The sequence below is a fragment of the Lichenostomus cassidix genome, unplaced genomic scaffold (assembly GCF_008360975.1).
Source record: "Lichenostomus cassidix isolate B80296 unplaced genomic scaffold, HeHo_3.0 HiC_scaffold_37, whole genome shotgun sequence".
In the NCBI taxonomy this organism is placed as follows: Eukaryota; Metazoa; Chordata; class Aves; order Passeriformes; family Meliphagidae; genus Lichenostomus; species Lichenostomus cassidix.
The window spans coordinates 976,302-996,963 of record NW_028147279.1 but is presented as its reverse complement, the minus strand read 5'-3'; the positions used below and the strand labels follow the sequence as shown (position 1 = coordinate 996,963).

The 20,662-nt window shown below is 50.9% G+C and overlaps 1 protein-coding gene across 1 annotated transcript; it reads left to right on the top strand.

Annotated features, from left to right (window-relative positions):
• The first annotated feature begins 1,107 nt into the window (after positions 1-1,107).
• On the top strand, positions 1,108-18,068 carry LSR (lipolysis stimulated lipoprotein receptor). Its single transcript, XM_085044679.1, has 11 exons — positions 1,108-1,168; positions 3,572-3,597; positions 3,890-4,178; positions 6,436-6,555; positions 7,468-7,515; positions 10,858-11,004; positions 12,559-12,639; positions 12,734-12,784; positions 14,376-14,472; positions 16,331-16,608; positions 18,031-18,068. The coding sequence occupies exons 1-10, from the start codon at positions 1,132-1,134 to the stop codon at positions 16,527-16,529; spliced, it is 1,095 nt and encodes a 364-aa protein (XP_084900805.1). The 5' UTR covers positions 1,108-1,131; the 3' UTR covers positions 16,530-16,608; positions 18,031-18,068.
• The last annotated feature ends 2,594 nt before the right edge of the window (positions 18,069-20,662 follow it).

Sequence of the window (20,662 nt, the reverse complement as noted above, 5' to 3'; positions counted from 1 at the left end):
TTTCCCCATTTCCCCTTTTATTCCGTTTTTCTGCCATTTTTCCCCATTTTCTCCATTTTCCCCATTTTCCCTTTTTTCCCCATTTTCCCCCCATTTTCCCTTTTTCCCCTTTCCCCCTTTTTCCTCATTTTCCTGTTTTTCCTGCTTTTCACATTTTCCCTTTTCCCCCCCATTTTCCCACTTTTCCCCCATTTTTCCCCTTTTCCCCATTTTCCCATTTTTCCTTTTTTTCGTTTTCCCCCATTTTCCCCATTTCCCCTTTTTCCTGCTTTTTCCCGTTTTTCCCACTTTTCCCCTTATTTCCCCATTTTCCCGTTTTTCCCCCATTTTTCCCGCTATTCCCCCTTTTTCCTGCTTTTTCCCTTTTTCCCCACTTTTCCCCTTATTTCCCCATTTCCCCATTTTTCCTTTTTTCTACTTTTCTCCATTTTCCCCCATTTTTATTTCCCCCTTTTCTGCTTTTCCCTCCCCCTTTTTCCCCATTTCTCCCATTTTCCCCAAATCTCTTCTTTTTCCCCATTTCCCCACTTTCCCCCAATTTCCCCATTTGTCTCCATATTTTCCCCATTTTTCCCCAATTTCCCCATTTTTTCCCCAAAATCCCCAAGTTTTACCATTTCCCCCCATTTTTTCCCCATTTTTCCCCATTTCTCCCATTTTTCCCTATTTTCCCCATTTCCCATTTTCCCTCAAATCCCCTCTTCTTCTCCATTTCCCCACTTTTCCTCACTTTTCCCCATATTTTCCCCCATTTCTCCATTTCCCCCCATTTTTTCCATTTTTCCCCAAATCCCCTATTTTTCCCATTTTCCTTTTTCCTGTTTTTCCCCCTTTTTCCCTATTCCCCCATTTTCCCCATTTTCCCGTTTTTCCCCCATTTTTCCCGCTTTTCGCCCCTTTTCCCTTTTTTCCGTTTTCCCCCCATTTTCCCCATTTTCCCTTTTTTCCGCTTTTCCCCGTTTTCCCCCCATTTTTCCCCATTTTTCCCCATTTTTCCCATTTCCCCCATTTCCCCCATCCCCCTGAAGGGGGCGTGGCCAAGGCAAGAGGGCGTGGCCACCCAATGGGCGTGGCCGGAAGCGGTGGGCGTGTCCAGGTGCGCAGGCCACGCCCACACCTGGCCGATCCAAGATGGCGGCGGCGCTGGCCGCGCTGCTGGCGCTGCTCGGTGGGTTGGGGCAATTAACGCGCTAATTAGCGGGGGTAATTAGGGGGTTTTGGGGCTAATTAAGGGGCTTTTGGGGCAATTAAGGGGGTAATTAAGGGCTTGGGGGCAATTAATGGGGTAATTAAGAGGGTTTGGGGCTAATTAAGGGCTTTTGGGGCAATTAAGGGGTTTTGGGGCTAATTAAGGGGCTGGGGGTTAGTTGGGGGATAATTAAGGCTTGGGGGCAATTAAAGGGGTAATTAAGGGGCTTTTGGGGGCAGTTAAGGGGGTTTGGGGCTAATTAGGGGCTGGGGGTTAATGGGGGTAATTAGAGGCAGGGGCAATTAAAGGGTAGTGAGGGGTTTTGGGATAATTAAGGGGTTTGGGGTTAATGAGGGCTGGGGGGTTAGGTGGGGGGATAATTAAAGGCTTAGGGGGCAATTAAAGGGGTAATTAAGGGGTTTTGGGGTAATTAAGGGGCTGGGGTTAATTGGGGGTAATTAGAGGGGTTTGGGGTAATTGGGGCTGGGGCAATTAATGGGGTAATTAAGGGGTTTTGGGGTAATTGGGGTTTTGGGTTAATTAAGGCGGGGTTAATTAAGGGAGGTAATTAGGGGCTGGGGGCAACTAACACAGTAATTAAGGAGGGGTCCAGGGTAATCAAGTGGCTGGGGGCTAATTAGGGGGCTAATTAGGGGCTGGGGGGTAGTGGGGGGTAATTAAGGGCTGGGGCAATCAATGGGGTAATTAAGGGGTTTGGGGTAATTGGGCTAGGGGAATCAATGGGGTAATTAAGGGGCTTTGGGGGTAATTGGGGTAATTAGGGGCTGGGGCAATTAATGGGGTAATTGGGGTTTGGGGGTAATTGGGGCTGAGGGTTAATTAGGGGGTAATTCGGGTCTGGGGGCAATTTGGGGCAATTAATGGGGTAATTAATGGGGTAATTAGGGGCTGGGGGCAATTTGGGGTAATAATTAATGGGGTAATTAGGGCTGGGCAATTAATGGGGTAATAATTAATGGGGTAATTAGGGCTGGGGGCAATTAATGGGGTGATAATTAATGGGGTAATTAGGCCTGGGGGCAATTAATGGGGTAATTAATGGGGTAATTAGGCCTGGGGGCAATTAATGGGGTAATTAATGGGGTAATTAGGCCTGGGGGCAATTAATGGGGTAATTAATGGGGTAATTAGGCCTGGGGGCAATTAATGGGGTAATTAATGGGGTAATTAGGGCTGGGGGTAATTAATGGCAGGGGCAGTAATGACAAGGGGTAATTAAGGGATCGTTAAGCGGTGGGGAGTTAATTGGGGTTGATGAAGTACTTCGGGGAGTCACCTGGGGGACACTGGGGTGACATTAGGGTGACACCCAGGTGACCCCACAGGTGACATCCAGGTGTCCGTGCAGGTGACAGTGGGTGTGACACTCACAGGTGACAATCACAGGTGACACTGAATGACCCCAGGTGTCCCTGCAGGTGACAATCACAGGTGACAGCAGGTGACAATCACAGGTGACATTCACAGGTGACAATCACAGGTGACAGCGGGTGACAATCACAGGTGACAGCAGGTGACAATCACAGGTGACAGCAGGTGACAATCACAGGTGACAATCACAGGTGACAGCGGGTGACAATCACAGGTGACAGCAGGTGACAATCACAGGTGACAGCAGGTGACAATCACAGGTGACACTGGGTGACAGACACAGGTGACACTGAGTGACCCCAGGTGTCCCTGCAGGTGACATTCACAGGTGACAGTAGGTGACACACCTGTGACCCCAGGTGTCCCTGTCCCCCTCAGGTGCCATTCAGGTGTCCCCCCTGCTGGTGACAGTGGGTGACAATCACAGGTGACACTGAGTGACCCCAGGTGTCCCTGCAGGTGACATTCACAGGTGACAATCACAGGTGACACTCACAGGTGACAAGTCACAGGTGACACTGAGTGACCCCAGGTGTCCCTGCAGGTGACAATCACAGGTGACACTGAGTGACCCCAGGTGTCCCTGCAGGTGACATTCACAGGTGACAGTAGGTGACACTGAATGACCCCAGGTGTCTCTCTGTCCCCCAGGTGACACCCAGGTGTTGCCCCTGCAGGTGACAGTGGGTGATAATTACAGGTGACAGCGGGTGACACTCACAGGTGACACAGGTGACTCACAGGTGACAGTGGGTGACAGTCACAGGTAACAGTGGGTGGCACTGGGTGACAATCACAGGTGACAGTGGGTGACAATCACAGGTGACACTCACAGCTGTCCCTCTGTCCCCAGGTGTCACCCAGGTGTCCCTGCAGGTGACAGTGGGTGACACTCACAGGTGACAATCACAGGTGACAATGAGTGACAATCACAGGTGCCCTGCAGGTGACACTCCCAGGTGACACTCACAGGTGTCTCTCTGTCCCCAGGTGCCACCCAGGTGTCCCCGCTGCAGGTGACAGCGGGTGACACTCACAGGTGACAATCACAGGTGACAATGAGTGACAATCACAGGTGACAATGGGTGGCACTGGGTGACAATCACAGGTGACAGTGGGTGACACTCACAGGTGACAATCACAGGTGACAATCTCAGGTGTTCCCCCTAACCCCAGGTGTCCCTCTCTCCCCAGGTGCCACCCAGGTGTCCCTGCAGGTGACAATCACAGGTGACAATGACTGACACTCCCAGGTGTCACTCACCGCTGTCTCTCTCCCCAGGTGCCAGCCAGGTGTCCCCTCTGCAGGTGACAATCCCCGACGCCCACACGGTGGCGCTGCTCTTCCAGCCGGTGCTGCTGCGCTGCCAGTTCCAGGTGAGCTCACCTGGCCCGCCGCCCATCGTCACCTGGAAGTACAAATCCTTCTGCCCCGGCGACACTTGGGGCTCACCTGGCGACGCCCGGGACTCACCTGGCGACGCCGCCGGCACCTGTCCCGACTCGGCGCGCACCGTCAGGATCGTGGCCACCAAGCAGGGCGACGTGGTCACCGTCGGGGACTTCTACAGGGGACGGGCGGTGACCATCCAGGGAGGTGAGGGACTCACCTGGGCACACCTGGGGATACCTGGGGATCATCCGGGGAGGTGAGGGACTCATCTGGGATACACCTGGGCACACCTGGGGGCAGCTGGGACACACCTGGGCACACCTGGGTACACCTGGTGACCATCCAGGGAGGTGAGGGACACACCTGGGCACACCTGGGGGACAGCTGGAATGCACTGGGATACACCTGGGGTACACCTGGTGACCATCCAGGGAGGTGAGGGACACACCTGAGCACACCTGGGGACACCTAGGACACACCTGGGGACACCTGGGGACACCTGGTGACCATCCGGGGAGGTGAGGGACTCACCTGGGCACACCTGGGCCACACCTGGGCACGTCTGGGGACATGGTGACAGTCAGGGACTTCTACAGGGGACGGGCGGTGACCATTCAGGGAGGTGAGGGACTCACCTGGGCACACCTGGGGATACCTGGGGTACACCTGGGTATACCTGGTGACCATCCAGGGAGGTGAGGGACACACCTGAGCACACCTGGGACACACCTGGGACACACCTAGGACACACCTGGGGACACCTGGGCACACCTGGGGACATGGTAACAGTTGGGGACTTCTACAGGGGACACCTGGTGACCACCCAGGGAGGTGAGGGACACACCTGGGCACACCTGGGACACACCTTGGATGCACTGCGATACACCCAAGGCACACCTGGAATGACGGGGAGACACACCTGGACTGGGGACACACCTGTCTCACCTGCCCCACTTCTCTCACCTGTCCCTTGTCCCACACCTGTCCCCATCTCACCTCTCCCCCATCTCACCTGTCACTGTCTCACCTATTTCACCTGTGCCTTGTCCCGCCTGTCTCTCACCTGTCCCACCTGTGTCTCACCTGTTCTCACCTGTCCCCATCTCACCTGTCTCACCTGTGTCTCACCTCTCCCACACCTGTCCCACCTGTTCTCACCTGTCTCACCTGTCCCTACTCTCACCTGTCTCTCACCTGTCCTACCTGTCCCAGTCTCACCTGTCTCACTTGTCCCTCTGCTATCCCACACCTGTCCCACACCTGTCTCACCTGCCTCTGTCACCTGTCCCTATTCTCACCTGTCCTTATTCTTACCTGTCCCTATTCTCACCTGTCCCACATCTGTTCTCACGTGTTCCTATCTCACTTATCTCACCTGTCTCACCTGTCCAAACCTCACCTGTCCTTATCTCTTCTGTCCTACCTGTTCCAATCTCACCTGTCCATCTCACCTGCCCAGGTGCGGTGCTCAGCCTGGGCCCGGCCGCCTGGGGTGACAGTGGTCTCTATGTGTGCATCTGTCTGACCTGTCTCATCTGTCCCACCTGCCTCACCTGTCCCAGTCTCACCTGTACCAATCTCACCTGTCTCACCTGTGTCTCTCACCTGTCTTACCTGTCGTAGTCTCACCTGTCTCACCTGTCCCACTCTCACCTGTCTCACCTGTCCCACCTGTCTAATCTCACCTGTCCATCTCACCTGTCCCACTCTCACCTGTCCCACTCTCACCTGTCTCACCTGTCCATCTCACCTGCCCAGGTGCGGTGCTCAGCCTGGGCCCGGCCGCCTGGGGCGACAGCGGTCTTTGTGTGTGCACCTGTCCCACCTGTCTCACCTGTCTCACCTGTCTCACCTGTCCAAATCTCACCTGTCCATCTCACCTGTCTCACCTGTCCCACCTGTCTCACTCTCACCTGTCCTTATCTCACCTGTCCCACCTGTGTCTGTCACCTGTCTCACCTGTCTCACCTATTCTCACCTCTCTCACCTGTCTCACCTGTCCCACTCTCACCTGTGTCTCTCACCTGTCTCACCTGTCCAGGTGCGGTGCTCAGCCTGGGCCCGGCTGCCTGGGGCGACAGCAGTCTCTATGTGTGCACCTGTCTCACCTGTCTCACCTGTCTCACCTGTCCAAATCTCACCTGTCCATCTCACCTGTCTCACCTGTCCCACCTGTCTCACTCTCACCTGTCCTTATCTCACCTGTCCCACCTGTGTCTGTCACCTGTCTCACTTGTCTCACCTATTCTCACCTCTCTCACCTGTCTCACCTGTCCCACTCTCACCTGTCCCACTCTCACCTGTCCCACTCTCACCTGTGTCTCTCACCTGTCTCACCTGCCCAGGTGCGGTGCTCAGCCTGGGCCCGGCCGCCTGGGGCGACAGCGGTCTCTATGTGTGCACCTGTCCCACCTGTCTCACCTGTCTCACCTATTCTCACCTGTCCATCTCACCTGCCCAGGTGCGGTGCTCAGCCTGGGCCCGGCCGCCTGGGGCGACAGCGGTCTCTACGTTTGCACCGTGAGCTCCACCAGCGACCTGCAGGGCAACAACGAGGCTGTGGCCCAACTGGTGGTGCTGGGTGAGCCTTACTGGTTGTACTGGGATGTACTGGTTTATACTGGGAGGGACTGGGAGGAGAAAACGTGGTGGTTTTGGGGTGAAAAATGGGGATTTTGGGGTGAAAAATGGGAGTTTAAAGGATAAAAATGGGACTTTAAGGGTTAAAAATGGGATTGGTTTATACTGGGATATACTGGGAGGGACTGGGAGGGGAAAACACAGTGGTTTTGGGGAGAAAAATGGGGATTTTGGGGTGAAAAATGGGGATTTTTGGGGTGAAAATGGGAGTTTAAAGGATAAAAATGTGACTGGTTTATACTGGTTTATACTGGTTTATACTGGGAGGGACTGGGAGGAGAAAACGCGGCAGTTTTGGGGTGAAAAATGGGGATTTTGGGGTGAAAAATGGGAGTTTAAGGGTTAAAAGGGAACTGGTTTATACTGGTTTATACTGGGAGGGACTGAGAGTGATGGTGAGCAGCCTGGAGGGTAACTGGGAGGGACTGGTTTATACTGGGAGGGACTGGGAGGAGAAAACGCAGCGGTTTTGGGGTGAAAAATGGGGATTTTGGGGGCAAAAATGGGGATTTTAGGGGTAAAAACGTATGGCCCAAGTGGTGGTACTGGGTGAGACTGGGAGGCACTGGGTTATACTGGTTTATACTGGGAGGGACTGGGAGGAGAAATCACGGCGGTTTTGGGGTGAAAAATGGGGATTTTAGGGTGAAATGGAACTGGTTTATACTGGGATGTACTGGGAGGGACTGGGAGGAGAAATCACGGCGGTTTTGGGGTGAAAAATGGGGATTTTAGGGGTGAAAATTTAGGGCATTGGGCTGTACTGGGATGGACTGGGAGGAACTGGGATGGACTGGGATTGAACTGGGATGGACTGGGAGAGCTCCTGGCCCCTCCCCCCCTGTCCCCCCAGGCTCTCTTCCCGAAATCTCGCGGCTCCTGCCTGAGGGGAGCCTGCCAGGTACGGGGAGAGAAAACACACCTGGGGGGAGAAAAACACACCTGGGGGGGGAAAAACACACCTGGGCACACCTGAGGGCACCAGGAGTCACGGGGAGCTCACCTGGGCACACCTGGGATACACCTGGGCACACCTGGTGACTTCTGGGATACACCTGGGTGGGATAAAAACACACCTGGGATACACCTGGCAGCACCGGGAGTCATGGGGAGCTCACCTGAGCACACCTGGGCACATTTCAGGGCACCTGGGGCACACCTGGGGACATCTGGGACACACCTGAGGGGGAGAAAAACACACCTGGGGCACACCTGGGGACACCTGGGATATACCTGGGGCACACCTGGGGACATCTGGGCACACCTGGGGCAAACCTGAGCTCACCTGGGCACACCTGGGATACACCTGGGGGGGAGAAAAACACACCTGGGACACACCTGGTGACACACCTGGGACACACCTGGGCACACCTGGGGCACACCTGTGGGAGGGGCCGGGGGGGGACAGAAGCACCTGAGGGGTTTTGGGATTTTGGGGGGAATTTGGGGTGATTTGGGGCATTTTTGGGGGAGTTTCAGGGGGGATTTTGGGGGAATTTTGGGGTTTTTTTGGATGGAATTTTGGGGTCGTTTGGGGGTTAAAGGAGATTTTGGGTTTCTTTGGGTAGTTTTTGGTGGTTTTGGCTAATTCGGGGGAATTTTTTGGCAGGTTTTGGGGTGGATTTGGGATGGATTTGGGAGTTTGAGGGGATTTGGGGGATTTTTTTGTAGGAATTTGGGGAGATTTGGGCGTTTTTGGGGGATTTGGGGGTTTTTTTTGGAGTTCAGGGGTGATTTGGGGAGATTTGGGGTTTTTTGGGGGGTTTTTGGGGGGATTTGGGTTTTTTTGGTTTTTTTTAAGGGGTAGTTGAAGTTTTTGGGTGTTTTGGTTTTTTTTGGGGTGTTTTGGGTTGTGGTTTTTAGGGTTTTTGGGGTTTTTTTGGGGTTTTTTGGGGGGATTTTTTGGGTTTTTGGGGTTTTTTTGGGGTTTCTTTGGGGTTTTTTGGGGTTTTTTGGAGGGTGGTTTTGGGGTTTCTTTTGGTTTTTTGGGGGTTTTTTTGGGGTGATTCTGGGTTTTTTGTGGGGTTTTTTTGGGGTTTTTTGGGGGTTTTTTTGGGGTGATTTGGGTTGTGGTTTTTAGGTTTTTTTTGGGTGGTTTTTGGGTTTTTTGGGGGTTTTTTTTGGGTGATTTGGGTTGTGGTTTTTAGGGTTTTTTGGGGCAGTTTTGGGGTTTTTTGGGTTTTTTTGGGGGTTTTTTTGGGTTTTTTTGGGGGTTTTTTGGGGTTTTTTTTGGGGTGATTTTGGGGTGATTTTGTGGTTTTTTGGGGTGATTTGGGTTGTGGTTTTTGGGGGTTTGGGGTGATTTTGGGGGTTTTTTGTTTTTGGGGGTGTTTTTTGGGTGTTTTTTTTGGTTTTTTTGGGGTGATTTTGGGTTTTTTTGGGGTTGTTTTTGGGTTTTTTGGGGGTTTTTTTGGGGTGATTTTGGGGTTTTTTTGGGTTCTTTTGGGGTTTTTTGGGGTGATTTGGGTTGTGGTTTTTGCGGGTTTTGGGGTGATTTTGGGTTTTTTTTTGTTTTTTGGGGGTTTTTTTGGGTGTTTTTTTGGGGTTCTTTTGGGTTTTTTTGGGGTGATTTTGGGTTTTTTTGGGGTTGTTTTTGGGTTTTTTGGGGGTTTTTTTTTGGGTGATTTGGGTTGTGGTTTTTAGGGTTTTTTGGGGCAGTTTTGGGGTTTTTTGGGGTTTTTTTGGGTTTTTTTGAGTTTTTGGGGTTTTTTTGGGGGTTTTTTGGGGTGATTTTGGGGTTTTTTTGGGTTCTTTTGGGTTTTTTGGGGTGATTTGGGTTGTGGTTTTTGGGGGGTTTGGGGTGATTTTGGGGTTTTTTGGGGGTTTTTTTTGTTTTTTGGGGTTTTTTTTGGGGTTCTTTTGGGTTTTTTGGGGTGATTTTGGGTTTTTTTGGGGTTGTTTTTGGGTTTTTTGGGGGTTTCTTTTGGGGTGATTTGGGTTGTGGTTTTTAGGGTTTTTTGGGGCAGTTTTGGGGTTTTTTGAGGTTTTTTTGGGGTTTTTTTGAGGTTTTTTTGGGTTTTTTTTTGGGTTGATTGGGGTTTTTTGGTGGTTTTTTGGGGTGATTTTTGGGGGGATTTGGGGTACTTCGGGGTGGTTTTTTTGGGGGAACAGTTGGGTGATTCAGGGTGGGTTTTGAGGCGTTTTGGGGTTTTTTTTTGGAGGGGGTTTGGGGTTTAGGGATTTTTGGGGCAGTTTTTGGGATTTTCTTCATTTTTTCGAGCAATTTGGGGCAGTTTGGGAGTTTTTGGGTCGTTTTGGGCCATTTTGGGGGTGATTTGGGACAGTTTTTTGGGTTCCTTTGGGGTTTTTGGGGAAGTTTTTTGGGGGATTTTGTCTTTTTGAGGTGATTTGGGGCAGTTTTGGGGTTTTTTGGGTCATTTTGGGGATGATTTGGGGCAGTTTGGGGTTTTTTGGGGTCATTTTGGAGATAATTCAGAGCACTTTTTGGCTTTTTTGGGAGTTTGGGGTTTTTTTTTCATTTTTTGGAGTGATTTGGGGCAGTTTTGGGGTTTTTTTTGGGTCGTTTTGGGCCATTTTGGGGGTGATTTGGGACAGTTTTTTGGGTTGCTTTGGGGTTTTTGGGGAAGTTTTTTGGGGGTTTTTGCCTTTTTGAGGTGATTTGGGGCAGTTTTGGGGTTTTTTGGGTCATTTTGGGGATGATTTGGGGTTTTTTTGGGTCATTTTGGACATAATTCAGAGCACTTTTTGGCTTTTTGGGGAGTTTGGGGTTTTTTTTCATTTTTTGGAGTGATTTGGGGCAGTTTTGGGGTTTTTTTTGGGTCTTTTGGGGGGTTTGGGGGTGATTTGGGACAGTTTTTTGGGTTCCTTTGGGGTTTTTGGGGAAGTTTTTTGGAGGTTTTCGTCTTTTTGAGGTGATTTGGGGCAGTTTTGGGGTTTTTTGGGTCATTTTGGGGATAATTCAGGGCACTTTGGCTTTTTTTGTTTTTCAGAGTGATTTGGGGCAGTTTTGGATGTTTTGGGCTGTTTTGGGGTGATTTGGGGTAATTTTGGGAGGATTGGGGTGTTTTTTGGCTGATTTTGGGCCACTTGGGGTGTTTTTTGGTGCTTTTGGGCAATTTGGAGCTATTTTGGGTACAATTCAAGTCAATTTTTGGGGTTTTCATCAAACAATTCGCATCATTTTTTGGCGGGAATTTCGGGGTCAATTCGCATCGCTTTTTTAACTTTTTTTTTCGGTTTTTCCGGAATTTTCGGGGTTCCCTGACCGCCCCTCCCCCCCCAGACTGGCTGTTCGTGGCTCTGGTGGCCCTGGGGGCGGGGCTGGTGGCCCTGGGGGCGGGGCTTTGCTGGTGCCAGTGCTGCCCCCACACCTGCTGCTGCTACCTGCGCTGCCCCTGCTGCCCGCGCACCTGCTGCTGCCCCGAGGCCCGTGAGTCACCTGGGCACACCTGGGCACACCTGGGGGGGAGGGAAACACACCTGGGGGGGAGAGAAACACACCTGGGGGCATTGGGAACTCACCTGGGCACACCTGGGAGGGAGAGGAACACACCTGGGCACACCTGGGGGCATTGGGAACTCACCTGGGCACACCTGGGGGGGAGGGAAACACACCTGGGGGGGAGAGAAACACACCTGGGGGCATTGGGAACTCACCTGGGCACACCTGGGGGGGAGGGAAACTCACCTGGGCACACCTGGGCACACCTGGTGGGGAGGGAAGCACACCTGGGGACACCTGAGGGGCATTGGGAACTCACCTGGGCACACCTGGGAAACACACCTGGGGGAGAGAAACACACCTGGGGGCATTGGGAACTCACCTTGGCACACCTGGGGGGGAGGGAAACTCACCTGGGCACACCTGGGATCACCTAGGGGGGAGGGAGACATACCTGGGCACACCTGGAGGCATTGGGAACTCACCTGGGCACACCTGGGGGGCATTGGGAACTCACCTGGGCACACCTGGGGGGAGAGAAACACACCTGGGCACAGCTGGGGGGGAGAGGAACACACCTGGGGGGGAGGGAAACACACCTGGAGACAGCTGAGGGGCATTGGGAACTCACCTGGGCACACCTGGGGGGAGAAAAACACACCTGGGTACACCTGGGAGGGAGAGAAACACACCTGGGGGGGAGGGAAACACACCTGGGGGGAGAAAAATACACCTGGGCACACCTGGGGGGGATGGAAACACACCTGGGGGGCACCTGGGGGGCATTTGGGGTCACCTGGGCACACCTGGGGGGGAAAAATACACACCTGGGTGCACCTCGGGGGGAGAAAAATACACCTGGGGGGGGCAGGGAAACACACCTGGGCACACCTGAGGGGCATTGGGAACTCACCTGGGCACACCTGGGGGGAGAGAAACACACCTGGGGGAGAGGGAAACATACCTGAAGGGGCAGGAAACACACCTGGGCACACGTGGGGGGGAGGAAACACACCTGGGAGGGAGAGAAACACACCTGGGTGCACCTGGGGGGGGAGAAAAATACACCTGGGGACACCTGGGGACACCTGGGATCACCTGGGGGCATTGGGAACTCACCTGGGCACACCTGGGGGGGAAAAATACACACCTGGGGGAGGAGAGAAATATGCTTGGGGGGAGAGAAACACACCTGGGGACACCTGAGGGGCATTTGGGGACACCTGGGGGTCATGGGGAGCTCACCTGGGCACACCTGGGGGGGGATGGAAACACATCTGGGCACACCTGGGGGGCGTTTGGGGTCACTTGGGCACACCTGGGAGGGGAGAAGAACACACCTGTTAGGCAGCTGGGCACACCTGGGCACACCTGGACACACCTGGGGCACACCTGGACACACCTGGGCACACCTGGACACACCTGGGGCACACCTGGGCACACCTGGACACACCTGGGGCACCCCTGGACACACCTGGGCACCCTATGGCACACCTGGACACACCTGGGACACACCTGGACACACCTGTTCTCCCCCCACAGTGTACCTGGCCGGCAAGGCGGCGACCTCGGGGGTCACCTTTGTCCCCTCCCCCCCCCCAGCGGTGGCCCTGCAGCTCCTCGGTGAGTGGGGGAGGGGCGGGGGGGGCAGCCAGGTGAGCTCAGGTGAGGCCAGGTGAGCCCAGGTGAGCTCACCTGTCCTCTCCACCCCACCCAGGGAGCAGCCAGAGCTCTCAGGTGCCTCTGCTGAGGGACAATGACAGCTCAGGTGAGAGCTGGGGTGATTGACAGGTGTCAGTCAGGGACTGGGGGGAACTGGTTTGAACTGGTTTGGACTGGGAGGGAACTGGTTTGAATTGGGGTGGAATTGGTTTGAACTGGGATGGACTGGTTTGAACTGGGAGGGAACTGGGAGGGAATTGGGATAGAACTGGTTTGAACTGGGAGGGAACTGGTTTGGACTGGGAGGGAATTGGGATGGAACTGGCTTGAACTGGGGGGAACTGGTTTGAACTGGGAGGGAATTGGGGTGGAACTGGTTTGGACTGGGAGGGAATTGGGATGGAACTGGTTTGAACTGGGAGGGAATTGGGATGGAACTGGTTTGGACTGGGAGGGAACTGGTTTGAACTGGGAGGGAATTGGGATGGAACTGGTTTGAACTGGGATGGAACTGGTTTGAACTGGGATGGACTGGTTTGAACTGGGAGGGAACTGGGATGGAACTGGTTTGATCTGGGGGGAACTGGTTTGAACTGGGAGGGAACTGGTTTGGACTGGGAGGGAACTGGTTTGAATTGGGGTGGAATTGGTTTGAACTGGGAGGGAATTGGGGTGGAACTGGTTTGGACTGGGAGGGAACTGGTTTGAACTGGGAGGGAATTGGGGTGGAACTGGTTTGAACTGGGAGGGAATTGGGGTGGAACTGGTTTGAACTGGGAGGGAATTGGGATGGAACTGGTTTGAACTGGGGGGAACTGGTATGAACTGGGAGGGAATTGGGGTGGAACTGGTATGAACTGGGAGGGAATTGGGGTGGAACTGGTTTGAACTGGGAGGGAATTGGGATGGAACTGGTTTGAACTGGGAGGGAACTGGGATGGAACTGGTTTGAACTGGGATGGAATTGGGATGGAACTGGTTTGAACTGGGATGGAACTGGTTTGAACTGGGATGGACTGGTTTGAACTGGGATGGAACTGGGAGGGAATTGGGATGGAACTGGTTTGAACTGGGTTGGACTGGTTTGAACTGGGTTGAACTGGTTTGAACTGGGAGGCACTAGGTCCCCACTGGGCTCCAGGTTTGGTTCTGAAGCTAAGCAGGGTTGGCTTTGGTCAGGGCTTGGATGGGTGACCTGAACAGGGTGAATTGGTTTGGACTGGGAGGGAACTGGTTTGGACTGGGAGGGTATGGTTTGAACTGGGATGGAACTGGTTTGAACTGGGTTGGACTGGTTTGAACTGGGAGGCACTAGGTCCCTGCTGGGCTCTAGGTTTGGTTCTGAAGCTAAGCAGGGTCAGCTCTGGTCAGAGACTGGATGGGTGACCTGAACGAGGGAGTTACCTGGAGGGGAACTGGGATGGACTGGTTTGAACTGGGAGGGAACTGGGTGGGATTGAGTTGGACTGGGAGGGAACTGGGATAGACTGGGATGAACTGGTTTGGACTGGGTTGAACTGGCTTGGACTGGTTTGCACTGGGTCCCCGCTGGGCTCCAGGCTCAGCTCTGAAGCTAAGCAGGGTCAGCTGCGGTCGGAGCCTGGATGGGTGACCTGAATGGGGAGTTACCTGGAGGGGAACTGGGATGAACTGGTTTGAACTGGGATGGACTGGGACACTCCTGGTCACCCCCCCAGCCCCCTCAGGACCTCCCCCCTCCGTCCTGCGTTACCTGGAGGAGCAGATTGGCACCTGGGACCCCCATGGGAGACCCCCGGCTTGGGGGGCAGGTGGGTGCTGGGGGGAGAAATGACCCCAAAATCACCCAAAATTCACCCCAAAATTCACCCCATATCACCCCAAAAATCACCCCATATCACCCCAAAATCCATATGAATCCATCCCAAAATCCCCCCAAAATTCACCCCAAAATCACCCAAAATCCACTCCAAAATTCACCCCAAAATCTACCCCAAAATCCACCTAAATCCATCCCAAAATCACCCCAAAATCTCCCCAAAATTCACCCCAAAATTCATCCCAAATTCACCCCATATCACCCCAAAAATCACCCCAAAATCCACATGAATCCATCCCAAAATCCCCCCAAAATTCACCCCAAAATCACCCAAAATTCACTCCAAAATTCACCCCAAAATCTACCCCAAAATCACCCAAAATCCACCTAAATCCATCCCAAAATCACCCCAAAATTCACCCCAAATTCACCCCACAATCACCCCAAAATTCACCTGAAAAATCACCCCAAAATCACCCCAAAGTCACCCCCAAATTCACCCCAAATCACCCAAAAATTCACCCCAAAATCACCCAAAATCCACCTAAATCCATCCCAAAATCACCCCAAATTCACCCCAAATTACCCCAAATACCCCAAAATTCCCTGAAAAATCCCAAAATCACCCCAAAGTCACCCCCAAATTCACCCCAAATCACCCAAAAATTCACCCCAAAATCACCCAAAATCCACCTAAATCCATCCCAATTTCCCCCCCAGGACCTCCAAAATCCACCCAAATCCCCCTCAGAACCCCAAAATTCCCCCTAATTTCCCCCCCAGGACCCCCAAATTCCATCCCAAACCCCTTCAAATCCCCCTAGAACCCCAAATTTCCCCCCAGAACCCCAAAATCCCCCAATTTCCCCATTTCCCCAGGACCCCCAAAATTTCCCCCAAATCCCTCAAACCCCCCAGGACCTCAAAATCCACCCAAATTCCCTGAAAACCCCCAATTTCCCCAAACCCAGAATTTCCCCCAGAACCCCAAATTCCCCCCAAACCCCTAATCTCCCCATTTCCCCCAGGACCCCAAAATCCACCCAAATCCCCTCAAAAGCCCAAAATTTCCCCCAAATCCCCCAAATTCCACCCCAAATCCCCCAAAATCCACCCCAAATCCTCCCTCAGGACCCCAAAATTCCCCCTCATTTCCCTAATTTCCCCCCAGGACCCCCAAATTCCACCCCAAACCCCCTCAGAACCCCAAATTTCCCCCAATTTCCACCCCAAACCCCCTCAAATCCCCTAGAACCCCAAAATTCCCCCTAATTTCCCCCCAGGACCCCCAAATTCCATAAATCCCCTCAGAACCCCAAAATTCCCCATAAATCCCCCAGGACCCCAAAAATTCCCCCTAATTTCCCCCATTTCCACCCAGGACCCCCAAATTCCACCCCAAACCCCTCAGAACCCCAAAATTCCTCCTAATTTCCCCCATAATTCCCCCCAGGACCCCAAATTCCACCCAAATCCCCCTCAGGACCCCAAAATTCCCCTCAAATCCCCCAGGACCCCCAAAATCCACCCAAATCCCCCTCAAAACCCCCAATTTCCCCCCAGGACCCCAAATTCCCCCAATCTCCCCAGAACCCCAAATTCCACCCCAAATCCCCCAGAACCCCAAAATTCCCCCAATCTCCCCATTTCCCCAGGACCCCAATTCCACCCCAAATCCCCTCAGAACCCCAAAATTGCTCCTAATTTCCCCCATAATTCCCCCCAGGACCCCAAATCCCCCAAATCCCCTTCAGGACCCCAAAATTCCCCTAATTTCCCCATAATCCCCCCAGAACCCCAAAATCCCCCCAGAACCCCAAAATCCCCAAAATCCCCCAATCTCTCTTTTTCCAGGACCCCCAACCCCAGCGACATCACCTCCCTCCACGAAGCCCCCTGGAGCTCGCCCCTCCCCCGACCCCCAGCCCCCCAGCCCCCGCGGCCGCTGGCGCTCCGCCGAAATTTTGGGGGGCTCGGGGGGGGGAGGGGCCGGAAGTGGGGGGTGGTCGCCCGCCCCTCCCCCCAGACCCCCCAGGTCTCGCTCCAGGGATGATTTGGGGGGGAGGGGGGGAGGGGAGGCGACCCCTCCCCCACCCCGGGGCAACGCGGGAGGTCCGAGGAGGATGAGGAAGGTGGGGGAGGGGAAGTTTGGGGGATTTTGGGGATTTTGGGGAGTTTGGGATGATTTGGGGAATTTGGGATTTTGGGGTTTTGGAAATTTGGGGAGTTTGAAGTGGGGTTTTGGGGATTTGAGGAGAGTTGGGAGGGAGGGAGATTTGGAGGTTTTGGGGGTTTGAGGGGAATTTGGGGGACTGGGGAATTTGGGGGGATTTGGGATGATTTGGGAGTTTGGGAGATTTGGGGAGGGAGAGATTTGAGAATTGGGGGATTTGGGAGATTGGGGGTCCTGAGGAGTGGATTTTGGGGGAGTTTGGGGAAATTGAGGGATTTTGGGGAGATTTGGGAGTTTGGGATTTCGAGGATTTTGGGGATTTTGGGAGATTTGGGGAGTTTGGGAATTTGGGAGGATTTGGGATGATTTGGGAGTTTGGGGGATTTGGGAGATTTTGGGGAGATTTGGGGAGGGGGGGAATTTGGGGATTTTGGGAGTCCTGGATTTGGGTGGATTTTGGGGAAGGGGAGTTTGAGGATTTGGGGGATTTAGGGGAATTTGGGGGATTTTGGGAGGGGATTTGGAGGATTTGGGGGGTTTGGGGGGAATTTGATTTGGGAAATTTTTGGGGATTTTGGGGGTCCTGGGAGATGTGTTTTGGGGTGAATTTGGGGGATTTTGGGGTGATTTGGGGGAATTTGGGGGAATTTGGGGTGATTTTGGGAGGATTTGGGGATTTTTGGGGGTCCTGAGTGGGAATTTGGGGTGATTTCAGGTTATTTGGGGGAATTTGGGGGATTTTGGGGGGTTTGGAGGAAATTTGGGGGATTTTGGGGGGTGGGGGGATTTTGGGAAGATTTAGGGGAATTTGGGGAAATTTGGGGGATTTGGGGTCCTAGGGGAGTTTGGGGGTGAATTTGGGGATTTGGGGGATTTTTGGGGAATTTGGGGTTTTGGGGTGAATTTGGGAGGATTTGGGATGATTTTAGGGCGTTTGGAGGAAATTTTGGGTGATTTTGGGGGAATTTGGGGTGATTTGGGATTATTTTGGGAGGATTTGGGGTGATTTGGGGGAATTTGGGGATTTTTGGCTGAATTTTGGGTTAATTTTGTGTTCATTTTGGGTTAATTTTGGGGTTAATTTTGTGTTCATTTTGGGCTAATTTGGACCTAATTTTGGATTAATTTTGGAGTAATTTTGGGTTAATTTTTTTATTAATTTTGTCTTAATTTTGGGGCTAATTTGGGGTTAAATTTTGGTTAATTTTGGCTCAATTTGGATAAATTTTGGGGTTGATTTTTGATAATTTTTGTCTTAATTTTGGTGTTAATTTGGTGTTACTTTGGGGTTAATTTGGGTTAATTTCGGATTAATTTGGGGTAAATTTTGGATCAATTTGGGGTTAATTTTGGGATTTTATTTTTGGGTTTTTCCCCCCAGAACGACGCCTTGAGCCGCGAGAGCCTCGTGGTGTGACCGGGACCCCCAAAATCCCCCAAAAAACCCCCAAAATTCACCCCAAAATCCCCCCAAAATCCCCAAAATCTCCCCAAAAAACCCCAAAAATCCCCCAAAATCCCCAAAATCTCCCCAAAATCCCCCCAAAAATCCCCAAAATCCCCAAATTTCCCCCATTTTTGGGATGTTTTTTGGTGCCTTAATTGTATTTTTTTAATTAATTGGGGATGAATAAAAGATTTTTAGAGAAAAAAATTAAAAATTTAATTTTATGACGTCATCAGCCCGGCCGTGACGTCACTGGGGAGGAAAGGGGAGGGGCTTGGGGTGGATTTTGGGGATTTTTTGGGGTTTTTTTGGGGGATTTTGGGGAATTTGGGGGATTTTGGGTGGTGCTGGGTGGAGATTTTGGGTGGTTTTTTGGGAATTTTGGGGAATTTTGGGGGAATTTTGGGGATTCCTGGGTGGTTTTTGATGTTTTTTTGGGAATTTTTTGGAAAATTTGGGGGAATTTTGGGTGTTTTTTGGGGGAATTTTGGGGATTCCCGGGTGATTTTGGATTTTTTGGGGGGAATTTTGGGGATTTTTGGGGAGAATTTTGGGGATTTTGGGTGGTTTTGGATATTTTTGGGGAATTTGGGGAAATTTTTTGGGGAATTTTGGGGATTCCCAGCCGGTTTGGTGTGTTTTTAGGGGAATTTTTGGGGAATTTTTGGGAATTTTTGGGGAATTTTTGGGATTCTTGGGTGGTTTTAGATATTTTTGGGGAATTTTGGGAAAATTTTTGGGAATTTTGGGTGGTTTTGGGTGTTTTTGGGGGAATTTTGGGGTTTCCAGGGGTGATTTTTTTCTGACTTTTTGGGTTTTTTTGGGATTTTTGGGGGTTTTGGATTATTTTGGGGTTTTTTTGGGAATTTTTTTTTTATTTTTAAAGTTTTTGGGGTTTTTGGGAAGTTTTTGGGGATTTTTGGGGAACTCTAGGGGGATTTTTGGGGTTTTTTTGGGGGATTTCTTGGGGATTTTTTTGTTATTTTAATTTTTGGGGGGATTTTTGTCGTTTTGGGGTTTTTTGGGATTTTTTGGGATTTTTGGGATATTTTTGAGGTGTTTTTGAGACTTTTTGGGGATTTTGGGGTGTTTTTGGGGTTTTTTGGGGATTTTTTAGTATTTTGTAGGGATTTTTTTGGGGATTTTGGGGGTTTTTTGGGGGATTTTGGGGTTTTTTGGGAGGATTTTTGGGGTTTTTTGGGTTTCTTTGGGGAATTTTTAGGGGTTTTTGGGTGTTTTTGGGTTTTTTGGGGGAATTTTTGAGTGTTTTGGAGGGTTTTTGGGGGGATTTTGGGGGTTTTTTTGGGATTTTGGGGGATTTTTGGGGGATTTGGGGGTTTTTTAGGGGGATTTTTCTGTGTTTTTTGAGGTTTTTTGGGGATTTTGGGGTTGAGATTTTGGGGGTTTTTTAGGATTTTTTGTGTTTTTTGGGTTTTTTTCTAATTTTGGGGGTTTTTGGGTTTGGGGGATTTTTTTGATTTTGGGGGTTTTTTTGGGATTTTTTGGGAAACTGGGGGGATTTTGGGGGGATTTTGGGGGGATTTTGGGGTATTTTTGTTTTTTAGGGGATTTTTCAGCTTTTTGGGGGGATTTTTGGGTTTTTTTGGAGGTTTTTGTGGGATTTTTGGGGATTTTTTGGGTGATTTTTAGGTGGCTTTGGGCTTTTTTTGGGTGTTTTTTGAGGTTTTTTAGGATTTTTTTGATTTTTGGGTGTTTTTTAGTTTTTTTTTATTTTTGGGGGTTTTTTTGAGGGTATTTTTAATGTTTGGGGTTTTTTTATTTTTGAGGTTTTGGGATTTTTTTAGATTTTTTGGAGTTTTTTTAGGATTTTTTGGGTGTTTTTTGAGGGTTTTTGGGATTTTTGGAGGGTTTTTTTTGGATTTTTTTTGATTTTTTGGGGGATTTTTGAGGGATTTTTTCCCAATTTTTGGGGGATTTTTGAGGGTATTTTTAATGTTTGGGGTTTTTTGTTTTTGGGGATTTTTGGGGATTTTTTTTAGATTTTTTGGGGGTTTTTTTAGGATTTTTTGGGTGTTTTTTGAGGGTTTTTTCGGGATTTTTTGAGGGTTTTTTTAGGATTTTTTTTGATTTTTTGGATTTTTTTTTAGGATTTTTTTTTAATTTTTGGCGGGTTTTTGAGGGTATTTTTAATGTTTGGGGGTTTTTTGTTTTGTGGGATTTGTTTAGATTTTTTGGAGTTTTTTTAGGATTTTTTGGGTGTTTTTTGAGGGTTTTTTCGGGATTTTTTGAGGGTTTCTTTAGGATTTTTTGGGGATTTTTTTGGAATTTTTAGGGTTTTTTTAGGATTTTTTTTTAATTTTTGGGGTTTTTTTTGAGGGTATTTTTAATGTTTGGGGTTTTTGTTATTTTTGGGGATTTTTTTGGCATTTTTGGGGGGATTTTTGGGATTTTTTGGGGGATTTTTTGAATATTTTTTTAGGATTTTTTGCCTCCAGCTGATCTTTCCCGCCAAACCCCACCCTGTGGGCGTGGCCTCCCTTTAGCCCCGCCCACCTCCGTATGACGTCACCACCCGGAAGTGCTCCTCGCCCCGCCCCCTTCCCAT

Bases quoted from the DNA above. Each gene is read 5' to 3' on its own strand.
- LSR (XM_085044679.1), top strand. From the start codon at position 1,132: ATGGCGGCGGCGCTGGCCGCGCTGCTGGCGCTGCTCG. The intron at 11,005-12,558 runs GTGAGTCACCTG...CTCCCCCCACAG, and splicing joins CTGCTGCTGCCCCGAGGCCC to TGTACCTGGCCGGCAAGGCG. The intron at 14,473-16,330 runs GTGCTGGGGGGA...CTCTTTTTCCAG, and splicing joins CCGGCTTGGGGGGCAGGTGG to GACCCCCAACCCCAGCGACA.